The sequence below is a fragment of the Oryza brachyantha genome, chromosome 3 (genome assembly GCF_000231095.2).
Source record: "Oryza brachyantha chromosome 3, ObraRS2, whole genome shotgun sequence".
NCBI classification, from domain to species: domain Eukaryota; kingdom Viridiplantae; phylum Streptophyta; class Magnoliopsida; order Poales; family Poaceae; genus Oryza; species Oryza brachyantha.
This window is the reverse complement of record NC_023165.2, coordinates 5,321,770-5,349,202: the sequence shown is the minus strand read 5'-3', so window position 1 is coordinate 5,349,202 and position 27,433 is coordinate 5,321,770. Positions and strand designations below refer to the sequence as shown.

Here is a 27,433-nt window from a genome sequence, read left to right as displayed (position 1 = left end):
GGTCGTCAGACCAGTTGTTTGTTTACACGGGTTTGATATTGTTTTTCTCATGAACTTCACATGGCTGATTGACGGATAATTGTTAATTAATACTAGTAACTCTCGATCGCCAGTACTACAACATATTATTCTATACAATCATTAAATCGCATCTTGATGAAAACAACGAATAAAACTATTCCAAGAACAATACAAAAGATGACCAAAGTCCCGACTCTTGGGCAAGAAAAGCGGCGGCTAATCACCATGGCTCTAAACGCTGCCATCCACACTAGTAGTCTAGTAATTATGATATCACGTTTACTAGAAGGAGTGAAGGACAAATAGGTTAGCTAAGCCGACTAGCTAAGTAGAAGTCATTTTCTTTTGCTCGTATTTTCCACAGCCCCACAAATTCCCAAGTGCCCATCCGCACGTGCTGCTTAATTTTCCTTAGCAAATAGTCTTCAAGTCAAGGTCCTCCATTCCCATGATCGATCGTCTCACATTCTAAGGTCTTGTTTAGTTTCCAAAAATTTTTGGTAAAAGATCGCGTCGAACGTTTAACCAGATGTCGAGGGTTTTTAGACACAAATGAAAAAAAAACAAATTTTAGATTTTGCTTGGCAACCGCGAGACGAATCTTTTGAGTCTAATTAATACGTCGTTAGCACATGTTGTCTACTGTAGCACTTATGACTAATCATGTACTAATTACACTTAAAAGATTCGTCTCACGATTTTCCCCATAACTATGTAGTTTGTTTTAATATTAATGTATATTTAATGCTCTATTTAAATATCCAAAGATTCGATACGATATTTTTGGGAAAATTTTCGGAGAACTAAGCGAGCATCACCGAGACTGAAAACAGCGTCATTGTCAAGACACTGACATGTGGGCTCAGAAAAACGCATGGAATCCAGACTGTGGCACCGTACATCCAGCGTCAAAAAGGCCGGCGTTCAAACTTCAGTATATTCAAAATTTCCAAACTGCTGCTCCTACTCGCTCGCTCTCTTTTCCAAAAGCAGCTCAAAAGCTTTAAGAGTTTAGTTTGGATAAGCAAAAAATTCAAAGTGCCATTTGAAAGTCTCGGGTTACTAATGCGCAGTCGCAGACTTGCGGCACGGACCAGCGCCCGGCCCGTGGGCCGGGAAACCCGTCGCTGACCGGCCGGCTAGCCAGCCCGGAAACCGACCGAGAGGTGGGGCCCATCCTGTGCCACGTGGCAGCATCCCGCCGGCTTGGATGCGTTTGAAATGTCTCCGCGTGATCGGGCTCCCTCTCTATTTATAGGGACAAGCTTGCAGCCTCGTGTGTTCATGAGTCCATCTCCGTCGTCTCTCCTTCTTGCTTGCTCTTGGTAACTAGCAGCTGGTAGAGAGATCGCCGGAGAGGAGGGGGGAGGCGACGGCGAGAAGATGGCGGGAGGGTTCTCGGTGTCCGGGTCGTCCGGGACGGAGTTCGAGGCGAAGATCACGCCCATCGTGATCATCTCCTGCATCATGGCGGCCACCGGCGGGCTCATGTTCGGCTACGACGTCGGGATCTCAGGTACGCACGGCCGCACGACAGCCGGTGATGTCTGGCTTGGCCGTGATTAGTTCATCTCGATTCATATGCGTGTCTCATGCTCGAAATCAAGTGAGATTCCTCTTGCACGTGAGTGTGTTATCGACTTAGTTTGCCTTCATGGCCGGTTTGAGTTATCTTGCTATGGATAAGCACAGAAACGCAGAGATTAAAGCAAAACCGATGCAATTTTTTTATCCTAGCTTGTCATTAAAGACCTGCCATTTGCAGAGGATCAAATAGGATTTTTGCCGTTTTTATAAATCCATTTTTGGCAAGTTTATCCTTGTCGTTAATTTCCAGCTTGCTCCTTACGACTGTGGTGCTCCCAAAGTGCAGCTTGTATGAATTCCTCGAGGATATATCCCCATAATAAAAATTTTTGAATGTTATCTTAGAAAAAAAATTGAGTGCTGTGAGCTAGCCACCTGCTTTGACAGGCTGGTAAGTCAATGCATTTGTGTATCCAGTATCCACGGATCACGTTTCTTGCAACTCATTCCTAATTTTGTGCGGCCACGTCGTCTTTTCATCTAAGCCAATAAATTCCCGTTAAATGGAAAAAAATTATCCACTCTTTACTCGAACCGTCAAATACAACACTAAAAAGTGGTATTAGTTCATCCCTTGTATGCCATTTTCCAGTGATAGGTGATAAACTTTATGACTAATAAGTACTGTACTAATAATTACAGTAGATGATAAACTTTATGACTTAGTACCAGACTAAAATATATGGTTAAAAATCTTCTCTCCTTTTTTATTTCTACGTTAGGCGGTGTGACGTCGATGGACGACTTCCTGCGCGAGTTCTTCCCGTCGGTGCTGAAGAAGAAGCACGAGGACAAGGAGAGCAACTACTGCAAGTACGACAACCAGGGCCTGCAGCTCTTCACCTCGTCGCTCTACCTCGCCGGCCTCACCGCCACCTTCTTCGCCTCCTACACCACCCGCCGGCTCGGCCGCCGCCTCACCATGCTCATCGCCGGCGTCTTCTTCCTCGTCGGCGTCATCTTCAACGGCGCGGCACAGAACCTCGCCATGCTCATCGTCGGCAGGATCCTGCTCGGCTGCGGCGTCGGCTTCGCCAACCAGGCAAGCAACTTAATTCTCTATAATAACCTTGTTACAACATGATACTATTGCATATAAAACTAAGTTATAAGTTAAATTAATAGTGTCACTTACGTCTTATAGTGGTAGTTATCACTCATAATTCGCACAGATATTTCCACGTTCCATTTTTCTCGGCACTTTCCTCGCAATGGCATTTTATAATTCTTATTTGATTCCATACATTAATGACCGATCTGAAAATGATAAGTCACTTGAGTCCAAAAGTCTTAGTAGAGAGTTTAAGTCAAACATATAAAGCGGTGGCTAGTTTGAGAATTTGTGTCACAAGCAAGACTAATCGCTTGCATCCATGAAAACGACGTGCGTGCGTGCCTGCTTAATACGAGTATATGAACCACCTGCCTTAGGCCTTAGCGTGTTTCTATACTCGAGCACTAAAAAGTGTATTTTTATACGTATTTCTGATGGCGTCGGATACTGGGGCAGTCAGGACTGAACTGTAACACGGGGCCCTTCGTAATTGCCGTAATTTTGGGGTCAAACGCGTAGAAGTTTGGGCATTTATATACATGGATATATGGACACCTGGGCCGGTGACCGTGCATGACTTGTGTTCGTCTACGTTGACATCTTCCATTGGCAGCAGCTTCTGTGTGATAACCTTTTTAAGTTCCAAGATTCCGATGCCCTCGTGACTCTCCAAGTTTAGGATTAGCCATTCTCTCGTTACTCCTTAAATAAACCCGGCTGAACTATTGCCCCATCTTTTGTTTTTCCTTATACATATAGGTAAAATTTAAATCTTTGATTTAAATTTAGAGTAGATTTTAATTTTTTTTATCATTGACTTTTATATCCCAAGAACACTTATATAAAAGTTCCATTTATAAATTATTTTTTATTTATAAATATATTGTTTAACATTTTTTTTAAAAAAAAAGAAAAAAAACAATCACCCTCTGTGCATTCGTGGCTGTCCAAAGTCGAGACTTGAAGAAGTTGCAGCCAACCAACAGGCGATAGGTGTGCATTGTTTGCGACTGATCGCAGTTTTACTGCCGCCAGTAGTTCGCGTGTGGCTGTCTGCTCTTTGGCCGTCACAGTTGTTATCAACAGAGGAATCTGCCTGTGTAGTTCCAGCTTTGTCATCAAAAATCTTGTGTTCATCACAGTTGTTAGAAATGCTCAGGTTTGCTGACTGATCTTTACTGCAACTGGGAGCTGGTTACAGCCACACCTGTCATTGCCAGTTTGTCAGAATTAATGGATGCAACATGGAGGAACACTCATGCGGCAGTGCTAGCTGCTACAGCTTTTTGGCTTGCTCTGAATTAATAAACAGAGGCTGCTATGGCTGTTCACGAAGGTCGCACCGGTTGCAATGCATAGACCTTAGGCTATCTCCGACAATATAGAGCTATCTATAAACACACTTAAAAAAATAGTTTTTTAATGATATAGCTCTTAGAAAAAGCTAGTACTACAAATGGTCCCACAAATCATTCTCACGTAACATTGAAAAATGTGTAATAGACTATCTCTTAGTTAAGAGATAGCTTTTATCTCTCCTATATTAAAAAAATATTTAACATGTTTTATAAATAGCTTATAGATAGCCATTGAAGATGGAAAGTACATCGCTGCTGGTGTGCTTGATTACTGTTAGGTGTAGTACTTAATTTGCTTGGTTTCTTCTGGTTTTATATGCTCGTGTCTCATAGATGGAACAGTAGTTTACACATTACGCACACACGCCAACATATGGGACATCTAGACTCAATTATGAAGCAGCCAAGATAATAAACTAAGTTTGCAGGAGCTCTAGTATAGGGCAGAGTTCATGTGATCAGTCTAATTAATCACCCACCTAACAAGACCTTGATGGAGTGACCTAGGCCCAACAAACATAGCAGAGGTAGCAGCAGCCAGCAGACACTCTCGTAGTCTTACTAGTACGACTAGATATGCAACCATGGTTGATTGTTAACTCAACCTCCACTGCTTAGTCCCCACGATTATGGTTAGGAACTTAGGATAATTGAAACTATCCGCTTTGAATAACTAAACTATCCAGTACTCCGTACTACATAATTCACGGGTTTTGCCGTATTGCCATGTGATTAGGTATTAGGTTCAACGCCTAAGGTATATTATATCCGGATTGTGTATATATATATGCACGGGGAATTTATTGGCAGAGTTATTGAGCTAGCGGGGCGAATTTAAACAGAGGCAATCATTTTGGGCCTAGTGGACCTCGTTAAGCCCATCTGAGTTAACGTGATACCACCCAAGAGGCCCAGAGCCCAAGACCATCTCTATAAATTTGCAATGCTAAGAGCAAGTTTAATACTGCAGTAGTATAGTCAACGGGTAATCTGATATCCATATGCCACGTCATCTAAATCTAATCATATAAGGTAGATAGAGCATATAATTGCTGGCTATTGCCACAATAAACAGTTTAGCGTGTGCTTGTATGTTAGGTAAAAAATATAAAAAGTTTTGACAAGATAGATTAATACAATTTATATCACTCCACAAACATGCAAGTTTAAATTTAACTTCTACAAGTTATAGAAAAAACAAACAAAACTGAAACCAAGTATACGCATATTCATAATTGTTTTTGTTACTTTTGCTATAACGTGTAAAAGTTGAATTTAAATTTACATGTTTGTGGAGTGATATAACTTATATTTATTTAAATTTATTCATATTTTTTATAACTAATTAGGTGAAGTTAGCTGCTATTGCATGCATTAGTGGTGGGCCTTATTTTCTTAGAGCTCACGTGGAGGTAGCTGCTGTTGAGTAGCCCACTTAGGCTACGTTCGGCTCCCTCATAAGTTAACTTATCTTCTCGTTTTTCACGCGCACGCTTACCGAACTACTAAACAGCGTGTTTTTTTTAAAAAAATTTATAGAAAATTTATTTTAAAAAACAAAATTAATCTATTTTAATTAATAATTAATTAATTATGTACTAATCTACATCGGATTAACTTACCGGGCTTCAATTGAACGCGGCCTTAATCTCTCAAATTTTCACCCGGACAACCAATTCTACGTGACATACTTATACAGATAGCACGGTCATTCTTATTATACTTGCTCTAACAGTGGTAAGTGCCGGTGCCTGCAGGCCGTTCCCCTGTTCCTGTCGGAGATCGCGCCGACGAGGATCCGCGGCGGGCTCAACATCCTCTTCCAGCTCAACGTCACCATCGGCATCCTCTTCGCCAGCCTCGTCAACTACGGCACCGCCAAGTACAAAGCATCACGCAGCTTCGTTCGTACACTGCGGTTTCACTTCACACAGAGGCGCTGACATGGCAGGGAATGGTACGTGCATTGCAGGATCCACCCGTGGGGATGGCGTCTGTCGCTGTCGCTCGCCGGCATCCCGGCGGCGCTGCTGACGCTGGGCGCGCTGTTCGTGGTGGACACGCCCAACAGCCTGATCGAGCGCGGGCGGCTGGAGGAAGGGAAGGCGGTGCTGAGGAAGATCAGGGGCACGGACAACGTGGAGCCGGAGTTCAACGAGATCGTGGAGGCGAGCCGCGTGGCGCAGGAGGTGAAGCACCCGTTCCGCAACCTGCTGCAGCGGCGGAACCGGCCGCAGCTGGTGATCGCCGTGCTGCTCCAGGTGTTCCAGCAGTTCACCGGGATCAACGCCATCATGTTCTACGCGCCCGTGCTGTTCAACACGCTCGGGTTCAAGAGCGACGCGTCCCTCTACTCGGCGGTGATCACCGGCGCCGTCAACGTGCTGTCCACGCTGGTGTCCGTCTACTCGGTCGACCGGGTGGGGCGGCGGATGCTGCTGCTGGAGGCCGGCGTGCAGATGTTCCTCTCGCAGGTGGCCATCGCCGTGGTGCTCGGCATCAAGGTGACGGACCGCTCCGACAACCTCGGCCACGGCTGGGCCATCCTGGTGGTGGTCATGGTCTGCACCTTCGTCGCCTCCTTCGCCTGGTCGTGGGGGCCGCTCGGGTGGCTCATCCCCAGCGAGACGTTCCCGCTCGAGACCCGCTCCGCGGGGCAGAGCGTCACCGTCTGCGTCAACCTGCTCTTCACCTTCGTCATCGCGCAGGCCTTCCTCTCCATGCTCTGCCACCTCAAGTACGCCATCTTCGCCTTCTTCTCCGCCTGGGTCGTCGTCATGTCCATCTTCGTGCTCTTCTTCCTCCCCGAGACCAAGAACGTGCCCATCGAGGAGATGACCGAGAGAGTCTGGATGCAGCACTGGTACTGGAAGCGCTTCATGGACGGCGACAACCACCACGTCGTCGCCAACGGCGGGAAGAGCAACGGCACCACCGTTTGAGTTAGTCGCTCTAAATATGCCACTAATCACAATCTTGTGTGAGAAACACATCGATGACCATGTGAGATCGATCGATACGCAGCTAGCTGATACGGCACGCAAAGAGCACGGGTAGAACTCTAGTGTCGAGGTCTCGGCTTTGTACGTACTGCGAGCAATGGCTAGTATTCCATTTCAGTCTCTCAGAGCGCTTCTTGAGCTCTAGCTTATTTGTATGAATTGTATCCTCCTTATTTTATCATAGAAAACCTGACGTGAGTTGGCACCTCATTGTAATTTGCAGAACATAATGCCATATATCTGCACCTTCTGTGCGAAATTTTAATTCTGGAGGTCTGAAATTTCATCGGTATCAATTTTATGCATACTCAAAATTCATCAGTTCAGCAGCAATGTGATGTCCAGGAGCAGCTGGTGACGACATTGCAGGATTGAATTTCACTCATTTCATGCCCGAGCACACTCCCGTGCACGTAAGCAGCCGACATACAAATGCTGCATAATTTAGCTCCAGGGGGCTACAGATTCAACAAAAATAACTGGTAATGCATCTTCTCACTGAAGATCAGAACCATAAACTTTTATTATAATTTACATACGAGGAATAATTTCATGCCTACCTTTACTATTGCCAACATCGATTCATAATTTAGATGCTGTATGGCTACAGGTGCATTCTGAAATTTTGCTTCGATGAACTTCCAGGCTTGTTTGTGTGGTTAAGTTTGTGCTCTTCCTTGCAATAATCCATAGTGGATTCAAAATTGTATTGATCAAACAGGTTTTACAACGATTCTGATGCAATGATCCACCCGCATGTTCTCAGAAGAGAGAATATTAATGCTCCTCTATCATCATTGTGATGCTTGAAGTTGCAGGTTCGCAGGCTTGCATCCTTTGTAAGAATTGTCCAGATATGCAGCAAGGCACGCTATGATGACAAGAACTGGCCTCCTATAAACAAGAGAAACTCCAAAACATCACCATTGACATCTTTTTTTTTTTCGTTAATGAATGTGATGCGGCACACCTAAAAACAAGTATGCAAAGGACAAAGGCAGCACCAAATTGGAATATTATAAGCCACAAGTTATTGTCTTGAGTCTTGACTGTTAAAGTTTACAGCCACAAAAACAGTGAACTCCGCACAAACTTAGAAAAGCAGATTGAGTGGATAATTATTGAAATGTATACAGCAACAGCTAAAGTTCATTGCACATAACTAAAATAGCGCATTAGTAACAGGTTAAGTTTCTGAACATATATGGTAACTCAATAACAGATCATTAAATAAAAAAACAAACATAAGATATACCAAAATATTTAGAAAATGAATAATCTTACAGCAGGTTGAGTCAGAACTTACATCATATGGAGGCTGCATTAAGCAAGTCCAGTGCGCTCTGATATCCGCTACCTTGATTTGTTAGCTTGGTTCATGTGCTAAAATTTTGTTTTGTTGCGTCCATCTTCAACAATAATTCCCTAATGCTACCTTCCATCCTTGTTTTCATGCTGAGAAATTGATGGTATGTCCTTTCAATGACTTGGAGTTCTTCAATCTTTCGCTTACGCTGCTCTTGTAACTCATTTATATGGAGTCCAGCAATTTGAGTAGCATGTTGTTCCTCAATTTGTGCGTATTTTACCATGGTGATATGTTTCATAGTCTCAGCTTCTTTGCGTGCATCATTAGCACGTTGCTGGTACATATTTGCTTCAGCTTGCTTTAACCTGATTAGGCCATCCAGCTCATCAATAGTAGGCTTATTATCAGTCGCCTGGAAGTCAGCTCCACGAAACTTTGTTAGTGTTGATGGGCTGCCGGCAGTTGAAATTACCCCTTGTTTTTCTAAGAATGGAACTCCCTCCAGGGTCACTGATGGTAACCATGGTGCCTTTCGGCTTGAACTAGGAATTCCATCTGCTGTTTCAGCAATGTTGCATGGAATGCCCTTCAGTGGTACTGATGAACCACTAACAATGTTAGAGTCGTCATCTGGAATTGGAAATTTGAGCATTAGTCTGGTTTATTCTCAAAAAACCATACTATCTCTTATATAATAACATGATGTCAGAAGATGGATCACATAATCTTTTGCTATATTGGCATATTGCTGATACTTCTGCTGTAGCATTGTGTAAATTATAGAAATCTTATTTATATTTCCAGAAATATGAAACCTCTTTACAGCACAATAAAAGAAACAAAATATCTTCAGCCAGCATGAAAATGATAACTATTACTTTTTCTTATCAATTACGATATTATTAGCTTACCAGACGATATTATTAGCTTACCAGAAAAGAATGCCATGATATATTTCACCACTTCTGGATGATAGGCCCTGTTTTCCAATTTAATTATCATCTGCTTTACAAAATGTCTAACTCTCTTTCCCCTCGCATCATCACTTGAAGAGAAGATTCTTTCTACATACTGAAGCTCCCTAACCAGAGTCTCCATCCTCCATTGCATAGCACATGTTCGGAAGACCTCCTTCACAAAACCAAACATCTCTGATGGATGCCCACAAGCAGCGCAATGAAACTGCATCTCGTTAGTATTGTATGCCCTTGAGCCACTCCCCCCCTTTCGAATAAGAGAGTGGCGCAGGCCACAATCTGTATGGCACCAGTGCAGACATACGTCACAGCCAACCCAACTACATGTATTAGATGCCATGTCAAAATTTGAGCAGACAATGCACATGCAAGAGCTACAGAAACCAGTCTTCCGTTGGCAAACTTTACAATCACAATCATCTACTGGTAGAATGCTCTTGCATGAGAGGTTGCGGCATTTCGAATACAGAAAAATGTCAATCAACTCACATGAACCAATGCTATTACTTTTCTTTATAAAATCTGGAAGACCAGTCCTTATAGCAACAAGTATCTCCAGCAACACGCGCGGACACCTTTGCAACATTTCGCTATTCAAATCAGACCTTTTTTTAAGTGCCTCCTGCAACGCTACCACCTGCCCTCTTTTATTTGCATCAGCTATGATATCAGAAATGGCCTCCCTCAAATATGTTACAGAATTGCTTGTCATCTCATCAAGCATCCTTCCTGTATGATGGAAAGGTTCTGACACAATCTTGGAAACGATCCTCTCAATGACACCAACACCATTGAAGACAAGCTGTTGTCCATCCTGCAGCTCACCCCTTGTAAGACTGCTGCTGCTTCTCTCTCTTGTGAGCTGCCTTCTATGTCTACTTTGCTCAAATCCTGAATCATGAGAGTCCCGACTATGTGTCGGCGACAAAACACCCGAGACCCCTCCACGCCTTTGAATGTCCTTGGAAATCCCATTGTTCTGTACATTCACACCAACAAAGGTCTTGTCTGATAGATTACCATATTTGAGTGTATTATGAAGGATTGTAGTAGGCTCCCTCTTCTTAGTAGATTCACTCGACAACTGAGTTTGCCATCTTTTGCTATCGCTCAACTTATCAACACCCTGAAATAAAGGTTTACTGCCCACTGAATGCTCGTAATTGTCTAATGATTGTTGGTCAAGTGAGCAACTAGGGTTATGAATAAATGTTTGGGAGTTGGTTAATGATATGGAAGCTGTGAACCCTTCTGAATTGGTGTGAAAATATGATGAAGGTAATGTTTGAGAGCAAGTTGCAAGGGCTAGAGATTCAGATCTGGGAACTGAGCATTTGAACTCAGGATTCTGTAAACCACCTGACAAACTAAGTGAAAGGTCAAGTCTCCCTATCTTAAGTGTGTCGCCTTCCTGCTTTACTGTAGTACCACTAGATTTCAGCACTTCTGTTTGGCCAGTGCCAATGTCAGGCTGCAACGCTAGGTCAAATGATCTTCCTACTGAACTTCCTACTCCTATGTTTTCTTCTTTATTAAGGACATCAAATGCTATGCCCTTTCCTTTATCTTCAGCACTAGGCTTCCCTGTAATTAAATTTAAAGCTGTACCCTCTTCCTCACTATCCCCATTGCGTTCCTTGCTTGGCTGAAGGAACATATTAGCACCTACTGAGTTACCTTTCAAACAAAAAACTTGTACTTCCTTCTTGATATCTTCATGCTCAGCAGGTGCCCCTTGTTCTGGGACTTCAATCTCAGCTAATGCAACTCTATTTTCACAGCAATCCCGTGGGAGTGCCTCTTCCACGTGTTGAGACACAGCAGGTTCAATTGGTTCACTAATCTTCTTGCTGGACACAGTACCCTTTTCATTTATTTTCATTTCTGGAGCCCCTCTGCATGGAGAAGTCATCAACTTTTCATGCACCCGTTCCTCAGTAATAGTGGACTGCTTGCACTCGTCAGCTATATCAAGAGCACTACTGGAACAACCATCTTCTGCAGTTACCTTTGTATTCATTGTTTCCTGTAGGGTGTTGGATGAATTGCCCTCTCGCACCACATCAGCAGTTCCATCAAGCACTATCTTTCCTTCAATCGTTTCCTTCAACATACCTGAATTGATCTTCTCTGGATTAATAGCATTGGCAGTTCTATCTACTGATGCCAGTCCTTCCAGCAGTGTCACCTGCAGAAGACCAGATGAAGTGCCACATTCAACCCCATCAACATCATTGCTAGTGTGATCTCTCGTTTTGCCCAGATAAACTTCTTGATGCATACTGCACAACCTGTCCTTCCCAGCTGCATCAGCAGCTTCGTCTAATGCCATAGCTTCCTCCTGAAGTCCTTCTTGATGTGTGCTGGACGAAGTGCCCTGCCTGTATTCATCAACAGCTTTGGTGGTTTCATCTCGTACAGTCGCCATTTCGTGAGTAGCATCCTCCTGGTTGTTAGATGAATTGCCCTGCCCAGCTTCATCAACAACATTGGTAGTTACATCTTGTGTAATTGTGTTTTCCTGAATAGCCTCCTTTTGGATGCTGGAAGAAGTGCTCTGCCCATCTTCATCAGCATCATTAGCAGTTTCATATCGTATAGTTACTTTTTCCTGGATGGCCTCCTCCTGTACACTAGATGAAGTCCTCTGAGCAGCTTCAGCAGTTTCATCTTGTATAGCTGCCTTTTCACCAACAGGTTCCTGCTGGATATTAGACGAAGTGTTCTGCCCAATCACATCGACAACATTGGCAGCCTCATCTGGTATCATCATTTCCTCCTGTGGAGCCTTGTGCATCATAGTGGATGAAATGCACTCCCCAACTTGATTGACAGCATTGGCAGTCTCATCTTGCTCTTCCACCTGATGTCCTCTCCCAATTGACACGCCGGCACCTGCGGTTGATTTTTCATGCCGTGCTTGAGTTACTGTTCCTGATTCTGCAACCACACCATCCTTGCTCTTCCCTTCTTCCCTCCCTGCATTGCGAGCAGCAGATGCACCAGCCACTCCCTTACCCTGAGTTCCTAAATTCCCTCTCACACCTGAATCCACTTTTTTCGCCTCGCGGCGCTCCAGTCCTTTCTCCTTGACATGCCCAGGCTCAATCAGCTTCCGATGCTCCACCGCAGCAGGCCGGGCCTTGGTCTCAGGATCTGGCGCGACCTCCCCTTCCTCCATCTCACTAATGCCAAAGCTCTGCTTCCTGGGCTTCTCCAACCTCGGACCCTCAAACCTCCTGCTGGACTCACTCGGCGACCGCAGTGGTGGCGTAGGCGGCGACGCACCTGACCGCCTGGGCACCGCCCCCGCCCTGTATCCATCCAAACCTTCCGAATCCCTCCAGCCGCCACTCTGCCGCCTCCACGCCGAGCTGCCGCCTCCGTCCCGCCGAGACCGGTCGCGCTCCGAGCGGAACCCCTTGGGGAACTCCCTGCGGAAGCCTGAGAAGCTCTCGGACCGGTGCATCGCGCGGTCCCCACCGTACCCCCGGGGGGACGGGGACTCCCGGTACCGGTGGTCGTAGAAGCCGCCGCCGCTAAACCCCTTCCGGCGGTCGAAGCCATCGCCGTCGTAGTCCCCCGGACGCCGCCGCGGCGGCGGCGGCGGCCCGCGGTCGTAGAACCTCCTCCTGTCGTCGTCCAGGTCGTCTCCGTACGATCTCTGCCTCTTCATGGCGCCGCCGCCGCACCCGGAAACCAACCGCCCTCTCCGATCCGCCGCCGAGGAGGGTGGGCGCGGTAATCTCTCAGGAGAGATAAGGAAAGAGAGGAGCACCGTGTACGGGGAAAGGCGTGCGCGAGATGGCTACCGCTCCCACTCCCATCCGCTCCTCCTCTTCCTCCTCCCCCTCCGCTTGCTTCCGGGTCACTCCTCCTCGATGTCTCCCTCCTCCTCTCACAGTCTCTCGCTCGCTCCCGGCCACCACTCCACTGCCCCTCCCACGGTCGCGGTCAACGGCCGTCACCTGGATTTGGACCCGGGTCGGAGATTTTTCACCGCCCGCAGCACACCGCGGTAAAAGAGAAGAAACAAAACGCACCGAGCTGGCGAGCTCTCGGTTCTCTCCTTTTTACCGCCGACGACGAGACACGCCACGCGGGCTAATCGCTCGCTCCTCCGTGCTTGCGGGCTGGCGTCGCGGCGGGGCGGGGCCCGGCGTCAGGAGAGGTGACGGTGGCCGGTGGTGGGGTAAGAATCCCGGGGCCGCGCCACGTGAAGGCGGGGGCGGATCCGGAGCTGGGGGCGGAACAGGGGAGAGGCCGCCGGCGCGGGCGCGGGCGCGTGCAGGGGGAGCGGGTGGGTGCGGCGGTGATGGGTGGTTGGTGGCGAGTAGGGGATGCGGTGCGAGGGCGGTGGTTATGGGTTTGATACACCTTTGATGACGGGTGGTGGTGGTGGAGAGGAGTCGGAGCGTGGTGGCGTGGGTGGGTCAGCTTTTTGACTGGTGTGTCTGCCTTGATCGCCGAGCGGTAGCATCAGCGCTTTGACTTTTTTGACCCTCACAGGCACAAAGGCCACACTGCTGCCTGCGTGGATTTTTCACATTTTAGCTATTTTAGAAAAGTTGTTTTATAACTAAACTCTTAAAAAAACTTCAATCATGGTATTTTTTTTCTCAGCGCCCATAACCTTCGGCACCGAGGTCCAATATCTCGGTGCCACGATTATTGACGTTGAGATACTTGTCTAGCAAGAAATAGAATGGGTTGCCATCAAAGACATAGGTACCAAGAAAATATTTGTAAAAAATTCTAAAAAAGACTTATACATAAGAATTTATAGATAGATCCTCAACGCTACCCCTCCGTCCCATAAAAAACCGATTTTTGGAGTCCATGACTTATCCCATAAAAAATTGATCTACACATCAAAGTTGTTAAAAAGAGCAGCAATACAGTAGGTTAAACAGCAGTAGTACAGTAGGGGTCTTGTCCATGCTCCACCGAAGACCGAGCCCATCAGAAAATCAACATGCCTCTTTCTCGATCCTTCTCTATACCATACTTTCTGGAGAATAATTAATGAGATGGAGAATTGTTAATCAATGATTGCACTACTTTGAGGACATAATAGTCATTTGCTGGCACTGCAAATTTATCCTTGGGAATCCTAGCATCGGTTTTTTGCGGGACCAAGGGAGTAGGTGCTAAGGACCCATTTGTAAACTTTTCTTGCGTATAAATAATTTTATGATTTTTAGTAAATAGATACTCTGCTTCAATGTCTCTGGCGTTGATCTTCTCCATGTCAAATGACTTTAGTATCGACCTTTTACATGTCAATGACTTAGGGTCTGTTTGGATTCAAGAACTTTTAGTAGTCCCTGGACTTTTTACTAGTAGTCCTCCTAGGATTTTTTTTGTAGTCCCTCCTGTTTGAGAAGAGGGACTAAAAGTGTCTTAGTATAGGGTATAAATATTATAGTACCCCTGAAAATAGTGGGGAGAAGAGGGGAGAGAAGAGGGGGCGGGTAGGCGGGGGCGGCGCAGGTGTCGGCCGGCGAGCGGGCGGGGGTAGGGGCAACGCCGGCCGGCGAGCGGGACAGGGGCGGCGCTGTCAGGCGGGCGGGCAGGCGGTAGAAGGGAGAAGAGGGGCGGGAAGGGGGGCGAGAGCGGCGCCGACCGGTGAGCGGGCGAGGGCAGGGGTGGCGTTGGCGTCGGCGTCGGCCGGCGAGCGGGCGGGGCGGGGCGGGGGCGGTGCCAGCCGGTGAGCAGGGCGAGGGCGCCACCGTCGGGCAGGCGGATAGGTGGTAGAGGGGAGAAGAGGGGAGAGAAGAGGGGGGTGGGGACGGCGTCGACGTCGGCCGGCGAGCGGGTGGGGACGGGGGTGGCGCCGGCCGACGAGCAGGGAGGGGGCAGTGCCGTTGGTCGGGCGGGCAGGCAGGCGGCAGAGGGTGAAGAGGGGAGAGAAGAGGGGCAACGCGTAGAAAGAGGGAGAAAAAGTCCCTAAAAGTACCTTCCAAGGAACTACTGATTTTTGAGAGACTATTAGAAAAATGTCCCTGAAAAAGTCCCTCCTGTTTGGAAGAAGAGGGACTTTTTTCTAAGTAGTCCCATGACTTTTTTTTATCCAAACAGGGTCTTAGTCGTCCCAGGGTCTAAAGCGTCGATGCCATCATCTTTTATACTGAAACGTTCGATCTCGGCGCCAATAACCAAGGCATCGAGCAAATTTTATTTGAAGTTTTTATAAGGATCTATGCGTGTAAAATTTTTGCAAGAGAACTATAATGTCAAAAATTTAGGTTGCTTATCGTCGACTGTAATGCAAGTCCATGTTTTCTCGACATAGTATACCGCCTCCGTCACAAAATTTGAACATGTCCTATACTTACTTTGTCATGGTTTCTTGCTTTTTTATAAAGACTTTATTTGTTTTAGCAATTCATATATTGGAATTTGATAACGAGACATGTGTATTGACATTTGAAAAGTAGGAGAAAGTTTGAAAACATGATGGATGTGTTTTGTTTAGATATACATGAGGTAGGCGAAAAAAAATGTCTGAAGAGAGTATTAAGGCCTTGTTTAGTCCTAACTTTTTTTCCAAAAAGATCACATTGAATTTTTGGACACCTAAATAAAACATTAAACATAGATAAACCAAAAAACTAATTGCACAGTTATGGAAGAAATCTTAAGACGATTGTTTTAAGCCTAATTAGCCCATGATTAGCCATAAGTGCTACAGTAACTAACATGTGCTAATGACGGATTAATTAGGCTCAAAAGATTCGTCTCGCGGTTTCTAGGCTAGCCGTGAAATTAGTTTTTTCATTCATGTCCGAAACCCCTTCCGATATCCGATCAAACATTTGACGTGACACTTCTCCCAAAAATTTTCTGCATCTAAACACCACCTAAGATTGAGAAAACAAGAATATGGACCCTTTAATAAATGGGAATGAATAGGGGTAGAAGTGTAGGTAATGATAACATGGTAAGAAATTTAAATGAGAAGTGGTTGATAAGATGAGTAGTAATAGTAAAGAAAGTGAAGTAGGCCGTTGGTTAACTGGCAAAAAAACGTAACAATAGATTAGCATATGATTAATTAATTATTAGCTACAATAACTTGAAAATAGATTGATACGATTTTTTAAATCTACTCTCCTATGTAAAATTTCAGCAAAAAAATACATCGTTTAGCAATTTAAAAAGTATGCATACAAAAAAGAGAGCATTTGGGCTACTTAACTTGGGTAAAATATAGGGTCATAGTAGATTAAAACATCAGATGCCTAGAGCTGAAGGCTTCTTCCTCTTTCTGTTGAATTTTATTATTTTAATTATTCTTTTTAATTTTAAGCTAGACCATCATAAAACTCATTAACAAATCCAAATATCTTTTTTCGATGCCACCCTACTAGTGTCGTCAAATAAATGTTGCCTCGTCACGAGTAATTAGTGTATCAGTATTCTTTTGCCAGTCAGTCTGGCTAATGTGACCAAAAGGTTCGTATTTGAAAATAATTTTTAAGAAAATTTAGTTTCAATATTCAAAATTAATAAAAAGATACATTTGTCTCCACCACCATGCGCGCAACCCCTCTCTTCTGTGTGTATTTTTATTCTCTACTCCCCATCTCCATATTATCATCATGCAATAATCTATCATATATTCATGCAAATTTTTAGCGATATTTAAGATATTTTTTTCTTGTAAATTATGTATTTGATCTATGATCCATTTAAACTATAGATTCATTGCAAATAAATCTTTACAACAATATATCACATGATTATATTCTGATATAAAAAAGTTACATGTTTCGATCATTGAAATCTAATGTTTCATGTGTGAGAGCTTAATATTTCAACTAGCATTTGATCGTGTTACATATTTTAAGTTTTTATGTTGTAATGGATCTTTGGTTAATGTTACTATGTAATTTGTATGTTTCAATAAATATTCTCTTATGTTTCACTTGTTCAATTGTAAATGTTGCACGTAGTGTTTTTGGATATTTCAGCGGGTATTTTTGTGATGTTTTGATAGCTATAACTCGATATTTCATAATGATTTAATCATGAATACAATCATCTATTTTCTAACTGCAACTATAAACATATGAGATCTTGTTGTAAATATGAAATTACCATGAATACAATGGTACAATTGAATTTTAAATTGCATAAGATATTTGAATATTATTTATATTATATATATATATATTACATTTTTGATTTAGAGTGTGGTAGAGATGGGGTTACAACATTCACTTGGGACTACCGCTAGGCCAAGATAGCATGGCTCTTTTTTTACCAGCAGAAACATAAACATTTGGGACGAGCACCGCCTTGCCCGCACACGGTACCTAGGCGCATTAACGTAAGGGCCCGAGTAGGTAAGCGGAAGGTGCAGCTGACACCTATCGAGGGAACCACCGTCTTAGCGCCTAGCGACGAGAGACCGACTTGTCAGCTGTTGCACCTAGCAACGAGAGACCGGCTCGGCTGCTGTAGACGTGTCGACTTATAGGGAAAGAGCATACCTTGTATCCGTAGTCTTTCAATATTTTATTTTCTTGGTGATAGATGATAACCTGATATAAACCATAGAGATGTGATGAAAGATTATTTAATTTCAAGATAGATATCTCATATAGGTATGATAGGGAAAATTCATCAACTATATATACTTTTAAATATCAGTAAATTTCACAAAACTATATGTTTGATCAAGCTATCACAAAACCACATATTTAAGGGGGTGTATCCTAAAACTATAAAGTTAACACCAATTTTTTCAGAAAGCATATATTTAATGCACTGCATCACAAAACTACAGATTTAACATAAATTTTATCATAAAACTACAACTTTTGTAACTCTAAAAGATATAGTTCTTTAATAGTTTCAACACTAAATTTGTAATTTTGTGATATATATAACCTGAAATATGTAGTTTACTGATAAATTTGGTACTAAATCTATAGTTTTGTGGTACATATCCTTAAATATCTATGCTTGTAATATTTGGACAAAGTACTCGTAGTGTTATGAAATTTTCTTTTAAAATATTGAATTAGCTCCCCATCAAGGTGTGCATATGATTATAAAGAAACACATGTGCACATAATTAATCAGAGAGTTCACTATATATTTTGGATCTATAAGAGAGATCAAATGAGAACACTCGGATTTTAGTACATGCCACTCATAATTTCTAGTTTCACATCCAAATGGGACTAGTCAAATAGAAACTTATAAAAGCATTAGTCTTATATAACTAGATTTGTCATTAATCACCGAAATTAAACTAATGGTACTTGAACTTATACACGGGGAGGCTGTTGTCCAGGAGAGGGAACACCAACACCGCCGCCGGTGGAGTGCCCGACGGAGAGCGGATGTGGAGGGATGAGAGTAAGAGAGTTTATACATATTTTTGATTTACGGTTTTGGGTCAGTTAAAAATGTTGGAGTTCGTGGTAGATTGTAAACATAGAAAATATTAGGGTCTAACTTGAAATTTTGAAAAATCGTGAGAGTTATTTGCACTATGGAAAAAAGATTGTTTTAAGGTGTGGTTTTAACATACATGACAACCATACGATATACGATACCACTCAAATGGGTGTCTGGCATTGTTCAAGGCCTATGAACATAGTAAAAAACATCGACTGGACCGCAAAAGAACCACAAACTGGTGTTTTTTTTAATAGAACAAGCCAAAACTAGTCTCATAGAGCCAAACATGCGCTCATTATCTAGCTCAGTAAAGGCCCTGAACACTAGATTCATTGGCTCTAAGACCCACAAATGTAAGCGATAATAGGTGACAAAGCACTAGCTTGATTAGCTATAGGGCCCACTGTTGACGCTGAAAATAACAATCAACGATCACGCATATAGGCCTAGGAATCAATCTTAGACCACTCTAGTGTAGGACCTAATTCTTAGAAATATTGGGCGTGCCAATCAGTTTGATCCTGTAACTAATAAGATATAACATGGAAAACAATTAACCCTGAAACCGCTATCGGCTGATTAGCCGATACCGTCCTAGGACCCTAGCTGATGAACTAGACAACCGGCTTTACAGAAATTTCATGATGGTGAATGTAAATATGCCCAACCGGCTGAGTCAGAAGCATGATAAATACTAAACAGACCAACCAACCAATTAATCTTAAAAGATCAGACCTAACCGAGACAGTCTTAAGATTAATCAGCTGACAGGACCAACTCAGGACTTATCGCGCGTAAAATCGACAGCCAATATGAGACTAAGTGCAGAATTAAATATAAACCGGGATGCTATACTAATTACCAGTAGGAAACAATAATAACCAACAACATGCATTCTCATACCAAACCTAGAAGATCGAATCTAATCGAGACATTACAGATCTAGATGCATGAGGTCAACTAAGCATTGCGGCATGCGAATAATAAGATAGCAAACCAGCATAATCTATCAACTAACCCACTAAACTTCGCCGATCGGACAACCTTCTATAAGCAGATCACACCAAATAACATAGATCAGACTTAACCGAGACAATATGTAATCTAGCAGGGTATAATTATAGAAAACATGAAGATCGATAAGCTTAATGAACCAATCAATAGATTACTAAAGATAATGCTAGCTAGAACTCCAGCAATAAGTCCTCACGAGCCCTCGATTCAATCTGATGACACAAACCCAGCAAACCAAATTGATCGGACTAAACTGAGACAGAATCAGACCAACCGGGATCATGCTATCAGATCAAACAGAGAAACCTGCGAGGACTTGATCAAGAACTACTACTACTTCAAGTTTAAAGCATATTAAAGCAATAGTAGAACTCAACCCGCCAATCAACTAGACAAGAGATCAAACTTAACCGAGACAGTCTTGTTCTAATTGATCGACATGTTTTGACAAACGTGAACTTACATTGCGAAGCTAACAAACCCCACGCCGAAAGCTCAAGCAAATCGAAGATTTGAGACGATGTGCCAAATTAGATTGATCTGAAGATAATTTACAAAGACCCTGTGCACTTATATTTATAGCCCTGGGTGTTAACTAACCTATCCTGATAAGAATCCGTTACTAACTCATACCGTTCGGGCTTTAACTAAACATAAAAATCCTAACCAAATTCTAAGATAAAGCTAAATTAATCTACACGGATTCATAGCTAACACCGAATCTATCCCTAAGCTTTGGGCCCAATCGGACACCAGTTACTGTCCGATTTGGACTCTATCGGCTGCATTCACACCACGTCCAATCTCCTGCCTCCAGCCGATTCACCCCTTCTTGTCTGATTCGATCTTTTGCTGTGTTTCAATCCATAACGACGATTTGCCAAAATCTGACGTTAACACCCACAAGTGTAAGCAATAATATAATATGTGAAAAAAAGAGAGATTGGTGGGATTCAAACCTAGTGTGCCACCTTCAAGCTTCTTTCCCTTAACGTAAAGAAATATTTTCTTGTCTTATTAGGCCCGTGCCGAAATTTGTCAGGCTAGCATGGCCCGACACTGGACCAGACTGTGTTCGCCCACGGGCTGCACCAACGATCCAATAACAATCAGTCCGAAGGCACTATAGTTTATTGTGCTTATTGACTAAATAAGTTTAATTTTACTTTCTCAACTCTTTAGGTTGTGTCCTATACTACTATATAACTAGAATAAGTCTATTTTATATATCTCTTCTTTTTGAGTTAAGTCTTATATAAATAATTAAGTCTATTTTGAGTCCATTAACTATTTTTCTTTTCTATTCATGAGACTGGCCTATGTCGGGCCAGCTCGTTGTGCCAAGGCATCGGTCCGGACACGGTCCAACCATCGGACAAGGCTGGCACGGACCCGATATCTCGTGCCATGCCGTGCCGTGGGCTGGGCCGTCAGGCCTCTGGCCATCCATACCGTGAGCACAGACGGGTCCAGCGCTGATCCGGTATTCCGTACTGTGCCTATAAGTGACATACATCTCACTGTCTCAGTGTCTTTCCCTTCTCATCCTCTCATAAGTCAGGAGCTACTTATCGCCTCCAACTCGCCATCTCGTTATAGAAAAAAAATATCCACAGGCTCCCCCCACACGCCTCACCCACCCTTCGGAGATCTCAGCATCCATGCATGGCTGCTTCTTCCCTGCGCCTGCTCGCCATCAGCACCGCCGCCGCTCTACCTCCCAAGCATAGCAGCCGCCACCGTCGTCGAGGAGAACGGACCGGCAACATGTCGAGGACGAAATCGTCGTCGTCCTTTCGCTGCCAAAGCCGTCCGCCGAGCGAGCCGCCGGCAGGCGGCGGCGGAGGAAACAAGAAAGCTTGGTGGGCAGCCATGGCCGAGAGGGTGTCCGGCGACGTGGCGAAGGCCGGGAGGGCGGTGCAGGAGAGCCTGAGCCCCAAGCAGAAGGGGGACTGGAAGGACGTCACGCTCATGAGCTTCTCCTTCGCCGTCTACGTCTACATCTCACAGAAGATCGTGTGTACATATTGCGCCTGGATCTCCATGATCAATCACTAGCTATATACAGTACATACTATAATATTTCTACTAGCTGCATATATTATACCTGTATATCGGTGCCTTGTTTGCAAGTTCTGTAGCATATTTAGCGGCAATAAAACTTAAGCTTGTTTGGTGCTAAGCATGATTCAGAGTCCAGAATCAGATATTGGAAGAAGCAGGAACAAAACTGCATATACGAGCAAAAGGGAAGCATTCGCCTACATACGTATCATATTCATACCTATTCCTCAACACTGTACCCCGAAAATTAACTCCGTCTCAAGCTCAGCTACCTCTACCGGCTACTACTCACTACAGATCTGACGAGAAGTCAGGCGTCATTACACACGCACATCAGTGGGTTATAATTTTATTTATTTAGTAGATAGTAATACTGGTTGATCGAAGCAGCTTGGAGGTGCGAGATTGACTGACAGAATTCTCTCTTCAGAACTCCTGCCTGGAACCTTGGCTGCGGCAGAGACGAGCCTATTCTCTTTCTCCTCATCAACGCTTCATCGCTGCATGCCGTGGCAAGCCGATGTTGCCGATCTCCTGGAACGGCTGGCGCTTGGTGACCACGCTGGGCGAGTGCCTCACGCGGCAGATGAGGACGTGCTTCTCTTTCTCCTTGCCGCCGCACTCGTGCGGCGACGGCCGCGGGTGCGGCTGAGCCTTGCTTCTTGGCTTCTCCATCTTGCATGCCTCCGACCATTCTTGGTTAGGCTGATGACCACCTGGGGTAGGGAAATGGACCTTGAAGGTGTGCAGCTTGCTCTCCAGCTCCGAGATCTTCTTCTGCAGCTCTTCCACGTGTTCTTCAGAGACTTGCGCACGATGTTTCCACTCCAGCACCTATCAAATGTTAAGCTTACAGTTTAGACAGCCACCAGGCCTTTTCTTCTCAGAAGTACGACTAAAATGTCTATAGCGACTTCAATTGGAGTCAATGAATCAGGTTGAAAGCATGAATCATGAATATGTGCAATGCTTAGTAATGTATCTCGAGAAATGCTGATTTGTTTAGCTCAATCTATAACTAGTCAGTAATCTAGATCTTGAATACAGGTTAACATTTACTATTCGTCAGTTCAAAATAGACAGTTAAAGAAGTAGTAGGCCAGCTTCTTATAAATTCTCAAAGCAGTGCATGTACTATGCGGAGCTTAAAGACAAGTTCAGCATTGGATTCTGATATCTTCACTGATTTACTTTTGCAAATGAACTGAGTTCAGCAGTTACTCTAGAGTAAGAGATCAATGTCGGTAAATTTTTAGTACAGATAAATGTTTTAGTCGAAAGGATATTATGTTTAAATAGAAGTATGATAAATACTCCCCTGATCCTACTAAAATGGTCTTTCAAAAATGAAAGCAGTATGTAAGAGCTACCAAGTTGCAGTCTAAACAATACCAAAATGTGTATTCATGCAAGTGAAATAATTTCAGTGCAGCAGTCTGGTGCACTGAAGCCATTAGAGACAACAAAATGCAATTAAAATGTGATTAGTGCATGAACATAATCCTCTATGCTACACTTACTTGAGAATTTAAGGAGCGTAGACTGATATCAGAGGCAATAGCACGACGCTGCCATATATCCCTTGAAGACTGCAGCTCTTGCATCTCTAACCTGACCTGCTCCAACATGTCTTGCATCTCAGTCCATTGCTCTGATTCTGTTCTTACTTGCTCCATTATCTTCCCCACGATCTCCCTGCAGTCGCAGCAGCTTCCTGAACCCACCAATTTGCACTCTTCAGAAACACTCTGCATGGAAAAGAAAGAGCAGTTACAAAACCAAAAGAAATGAGAGCAACATTGAATATAATTCAGCATATATAACATCACTTTAGCCTGACACCAAACCTTCAAAAAATCTATGCAAGAAACACCAAGCATTCATATAAGGCAAAATGGACTTGATAGGACGACGCCATTATAGTTTACCCAGTATGTATCGACCAAATCCAACGGCATTGTTCCTCGTCCTAACTGAAGCATAGACTATCATAGCTATTCATAACTACAAACTGCTCGACATGTGAACGGCTGAACGCATCTCTGCACTACCAAAGTACTTCCTACTATACTGTATTGTCATCCACAGCTACCTCAACCAACTTCCAGTCTACAAAAGGCTACTTCAACCGTATGTAAAACATTCAGAAAGCAACGCCGCCGATACCATTAACGCATTGAGGAAGCTACTAGTCGCACTGAGCACATGGCCTGGTCCCTGGGCCTGGCCCAGCCTCTTCACGTTAGGCAGGAAAAAGGCTTGCTTTCTTGTTGTGGGGGCACCATCTCCTATTCAATGGTCGTACTTTGGCCCAGATACATCACATGCGCCGGCTTGTGTCTCCTAGGCCTTTTTCAGATGCACATCCCTTTGCCCAAAGTGCTTACTTCTATTCCTACTCCGGCATGTGCTTGCTACCTTGAATTTAAGTTCATCTCCTTACCACTTTTCAAACTTGCACTTCCAATAGATGCCTTGCATGCATTCAAACATACATATGGCCATATCGTCCGGGTCATTCAGAACAATCAAGCATACATATAGGAAATTTGTCATGCATGCATGCTTCAGCCCCAAGTGACTGGTATCCACTTCTCGAATAAAAATGCACACAAGTACAGAAACTGATCTTTAAATACGCAATTTGCAGACCCCAACCATTTGAAAACAAACGATTTAAAGCCTCTCATTGGCCCACGTCTCACAAGTCGCACGAGCAATACAAAAAGAACTATAAACTCTCACCCCAGAAGCTAGTAGTCCGGCTCGGCAGCAGGACCACCTACCCTCCAGCACGGCCAATGGACGCAGCCGGCCGCCGGCACTGACACCCCGGGCCAACTCGCAATCATTGATGGGTTTCAAATCAGGGGAACATATGGTAAAGCCATTTTTTGAAACAGCTAGGACTAGTAGTGAAGTGAAGGCAAACCAGAAAGGCCACGCTTCTTACGAGCTGGTCCCATCCACACACCAAAGCAACAGTGTTTAACGGCACTAGCATAGTGGTATCAATCCAAAAAGGCCGGTAATAACGTAGCCGTATTAACATAGGTGCCGAGTGCACCGAGCCAATCTAAAGATCTGTGGACCCCTGGTGGATCAGATCAATTTACTCATCTCCCTACAAAAACCTGTGCAAGTGATCCCCACATCACAGCACAGCTGCGTTCTTAGGCGATTTTCAAAACTTGCCTAGTGGTTCTCCCGGAATGAGACAAAACCGACCTAATCGTGGATTAATAATGCTGTTAAGATTGAGCCGCTGACCAGTAGTGCTCACCCCAAGTCAACGACATTCGGGTGAGCGAGCCCAATGCTTAACCATGCATGCATCGGGCATCACTTGGAACTAAAGCAAGGAGAAATTAAGAACGGTTTTTGCATCGTTGTGTATTAATTAACAAAGCTTAAGGAGTAAGCGTACTAAACGTATAACTGTGATGGAACAGTAAAGCGAGCGAATTTGAATTTTTTTTTTAACCTTGTGCTGGTGATGATGCTTCTCCGGCGCCACGTTGTGGTGGCTGCGACCGTGCGAGGCGGTGGTGTCGCGGGACGCCCCCGCATTGGTGGTGCTGCCGCCGCTCCAGCTCCTCTGGCTGCTCGCGCTCGCCTTTCGACTGTGACGGCTGCCGCATTTCCTGGAGTGGCAATCGTCAGCGTTGTTGCCGTCGTCGCCGGCGACGGATTCCAGCCGACGACTGTACTCCGCCATCCTTTCCCGCATCCCCTTCGACATCCCCTCCATCTTCATCCTCAGCATCTCCACCTGGAAAGGAGAAATGCACCGCGCATCGTTACGCGTCTAGTGATCAAGGAAAGAGAAATGGCATTGAAGCAGCAGCAACGCGAGGTGCATGGGGCCATGGGTTGTTGATCGGGAGCATCGGCTTATACATCAGAGAGGCTGGCGCTGTTGGAATGGTCATCGTCGTCGCTGTGCTCGGCGGGTGGCGGCGGCGACTGCGTTGCGACGGGGAGCGCGATCTCGCGGATGTCCTTGACGCAGGGCTCGGCGTCGGCTGGTGGCATCTTCTCGAGGCGCCGGCGGAGCGAGGACGCCTGCCGGTCGAAGTTCCTGCCGTTGCTCCTCTGCAGCTCCCGCCTGCCGCTCACTGCCCTCCTGCCGCTCTCCTTCTCCACGCGTAGATCCTCCATCATCTCTTCCAGGTCCTCGATCCCCTCGTCCAACGCTGCCGCCACGCCAACGTCACCCCTCCCGTCGATCTTCTTCCTCCCCTGTTTCATCCGGACGATCGAGTATTACCAAAGCTGCCGCAGTCGGGGCTACGACCACGAGCGATAACTCGAAATAAGTTTGAGAGGAGAGGAGCGATCCGTGTCATACCGAGACGAGTGTTTCGACGGCGGACTTGAGCGCGGCCTCCATCTGGCCGCGGTGGCGGTCGAGCTTGCGCATCGCGACCTCCCGCTCCATCCGGAGGAAGTTGCACTCGGCGCGGAGGATCTCGGCCTGGAACCGCCACTTCTCCTCCTGCTCCCCGGCGTCCTCCTGCGACCGCGCGGCCCTGGAGTAAGGCGGCGACGCCGGCGCGGACTCCAGCCCGCGCACCCGGCGCTCCATCTCGAACAGCGCGCCGAGGTTGACCGGCCCCGCCGGCGCTGGCCGTGGCTGCTGCGCGCGCCCGGCGCTCCGTGTCGTCCTCCCGCCCGCCGGCCTCCTCGGCAGGTTGAGGATCCGCGGCGCCGGCGGAGTCTCCGCCGCGTGGTGGCACTTGGCCGCCCGCCGCGCGGACATCGGCCGCCGGAGAAAGAGAGAAACACCGTGCGGCCCGCGGCGGTGTGCGCGCGTGGCGTGGTGGGCGGGCGCTCCCACTCCCTTCAGACCTCGGGCTTAGGTGGCAACGGTCGGGTGCTTTTGATGCGAGGAAGGGAAGGCGTTGGTCGGAGAGGCGAGGCGAGAGGTGGGTGGATGGCGATGCGGGCAAAAAGGATCGGGGCGCGACAAGAGAAAAGGGAGGCGGTGTTTCTCGTTTTCCGTGGAAAGCCACCGGTTTGAAAGGATCTTTGTGCGGAAATGACCGGCCTGCCCCGTCCAGCAAACGCAACGATTGCGCAATGACTACTACGAGCCACCCCCGCGGTGATGGATGTGATGAGGCGGCCAGGTGAGGTGATGGGGTTGATCGAGTGGACGTGTGCAAAAACTGCAGCTAGTTTTCGGCGTTTCCGGGCTAGTACTACTCTACTGCTGGGCCGAATCGTACCGGGCGCAACTGCCAAGTGGCCAATAGAAAGCAGCCAGCCGTACGTGTAGCATCTTGCAATTTCAAACGCGTCTGTCCAATTATCCAATCGACGAGTACTGTGTGCTGTAGCCTGTAGGAGGAGTATTTATCTGCACCATCTCCACACACACACACACTAAAAAAAGCAGGCTGCGTTGCAGTTCACAAGAAATAGTGTGCAAATAAAGGTGAAGTCAGGCACCTAAAAAATGTCATGGCCATGCGTTCTTTCCTCCATTAGTTACTGTGCTCACTCAGCATCTGTAATCTGCCGTACTGTGCAAAGCACATTTTTATTTTCCCTGGAGCAGTGCCAAATGCAATCATTTGATTCAAAAAACAAACAGCACTTTGCTTTCGGCAACTATTAGTAGTCTA

At 45.4% G+C, this 27,433-nt stretch overlaps 4 protein-coding genes across 5 annotated transcripts; 2 read left to right on the top strand and 2 right to left on the bottom strand.

Annotated features, from left to right (window-relative positions):
- The first annotated feature begins 1,321 nt into the window (after positions 1–1,321).
- LOC102702264 (sugar transport protein MST4) lies at positions 1,322–7,287 on the top strand. Its single transcript, XM_006649580.2, has 4 exons — positions 1,322–1,537; positions 2,331–2,650; positions 5,778–5,902; positions 5,993–7,287. The coding sequence occupies exons 1-4, from the start codon at positions 1,405–1,407 to the stop codon at positions 6,960–6,962; spliced, it is 1,548 nt and encodes a 515-aa protein (XP_006649643.1). The 5' UTR covers positions 1,322–1,404; the 3' UTR covers positions 6,963–7,287.
- LOC102702541 (protein OBERON 4-like) lies at positions 7,248–13,375 on the bottom strand. Of its 2 annotated transcripts, XM_040522041.1 has the most exons (4): positions 9,264–13,375; positions 8,329–8,961; positions 7,583–7,916; positions 7,248–7,480 (listed from the first exon to the last, which is right to left on the bottom strand). In XM_040522041.1, the coding sequence occupies exons 1-2, from the start codon at positions 12,982–12,984 to the stop codon at positions 8,399–8,401; spliced, it is 4,284 nt and encodes a 1,427-aa protein (XP_040377975.1). In that variant the 5' UTR covers positions 12,985–13,375; the 3' UTR covers positions 7,248–7,480; positions 7,583–7,916; positions 8,329–8,398. The 2 variants fall into 2 exon arrangements, with proteins under 2 accessions (XP_040377975.1, XP_006649644.2); XM_006649581.3 differs by having other exon boundaries at positions 7,339–7,916.
- A 7,913-nt stretch (positions 13,376–21,288) lies between these two features.
- Positions 21,289–21,819, top strand: LOC107303832. The gene has a single exon (XM_040521577.1). The coding sequence runs from the start codon at positions 21,405–21,407 to the stop codon at positions 21,795–21,797; it is 393 nt and encodes a 130-aa protein (XP_040377511.1). The 5' UTR covers positions 21,289–21,404; the 3' UTR covers positions 21,798–21,819.
- Positions 21,820–21,950: 131 nt separating this feature from the next.
- On the bottom strand, positions 21,951–26,740 carry LOC102701986. The gene is made up of 5 exons (XM_040521576.1): positions 26,155–26,740; positions 25,704–26,045; positions 25,288–25,575; positions 23,324–23,551; positions 21,951–22,637 (listed from the first exon to the last, which is right to left on the bottom strand). Exons 1-5 carry the CDS (start codon positions 26,563–26,565, stop codon positions 22,290–22,292), a joined length of 1,617 nt encoding a protein of 538 aa, XP_040377510.1. The 5' UTR covers positions 26,566–26,740; the 3' UTR covers positions 21,951–22,289.
- Positions 26,741–27,433: the final 693 nt, after the last annotated feature.

What these genes read in the sequence shown, in the direction of transcription:
- LOC107303832 (XM_040521577.1), top strand. Translation starts at nt 21,405, where the DNA reads ATGGCTGCTTCTTCCCTGCGCCTGCTCGCCATCAGCACCGCCGCCGCT.
- LOC102701986 (XM_040521576.1), bottom strand. Translation starts at nt 26,565, where the DNA reads ATGTCCGCGCGGCGGGCGGCCAAGTGCCACCACGCGGCGGAGACTCCG. An exon ending in CCGTCGAAACACTCGTCTCG is followed by an intron (nt 26,046 to 26,154) that starts GTATGACACGGA and finishes CGGATGAAACAG; the next exon opens with GGGAGGAAGAAGATCGACGG. An exon ending in TACGCTCCTTAAATTCTCAA is followed by an intron (nt 22,638 to 23,323) that starts GTAAGTGTAGCA and finishes AACATTTGATAG; the next exon opens with GTGCTGGAGTGGAAACATCG.
- LOC102702264 (XM_006649580.2), top strand. Translation starts at nt 1,405, where the DNA reads ATGGCGGGAGGGTTCTCGGTGTCCGGGTCGTCCGGGACGGAGTTCGAG. An exon ending in CTACGACGTCGGGATCTCAG is followed by an intron (nt 1,538 to 2,330) that starts GTACGCACGGCC and finishes TTTCTACGTTAG; the next exon opens with GCGGTGTGACGTCGATGGAC. An exon ending in GCGTCGGCTTCGCCAACCAG is followed by an intron (nt 2,651 to 5,777) that starts GCAAGCAACTTA and finishes CGGTGCCTGCAG; the next exon opens with GCCGTTCCCCTGTTCCTGTC.
- LOC102702541 (XM_040522041.1), bottom strand. Translation starts at nt 12,984, where the DNA reads ATGAAGAGGCAGAGATCGTACGGAGACGACCTGGACGACGACAGGAGG. An exon ending in TATCATGGCATTCTTTTCTG is followed by an intron (nt 8,962 to 9,263) that starts GTAAGCTAATAA and finishes TTCCAATTCCAG; the next exon opens with ATGACGACTCTAACATTGTT.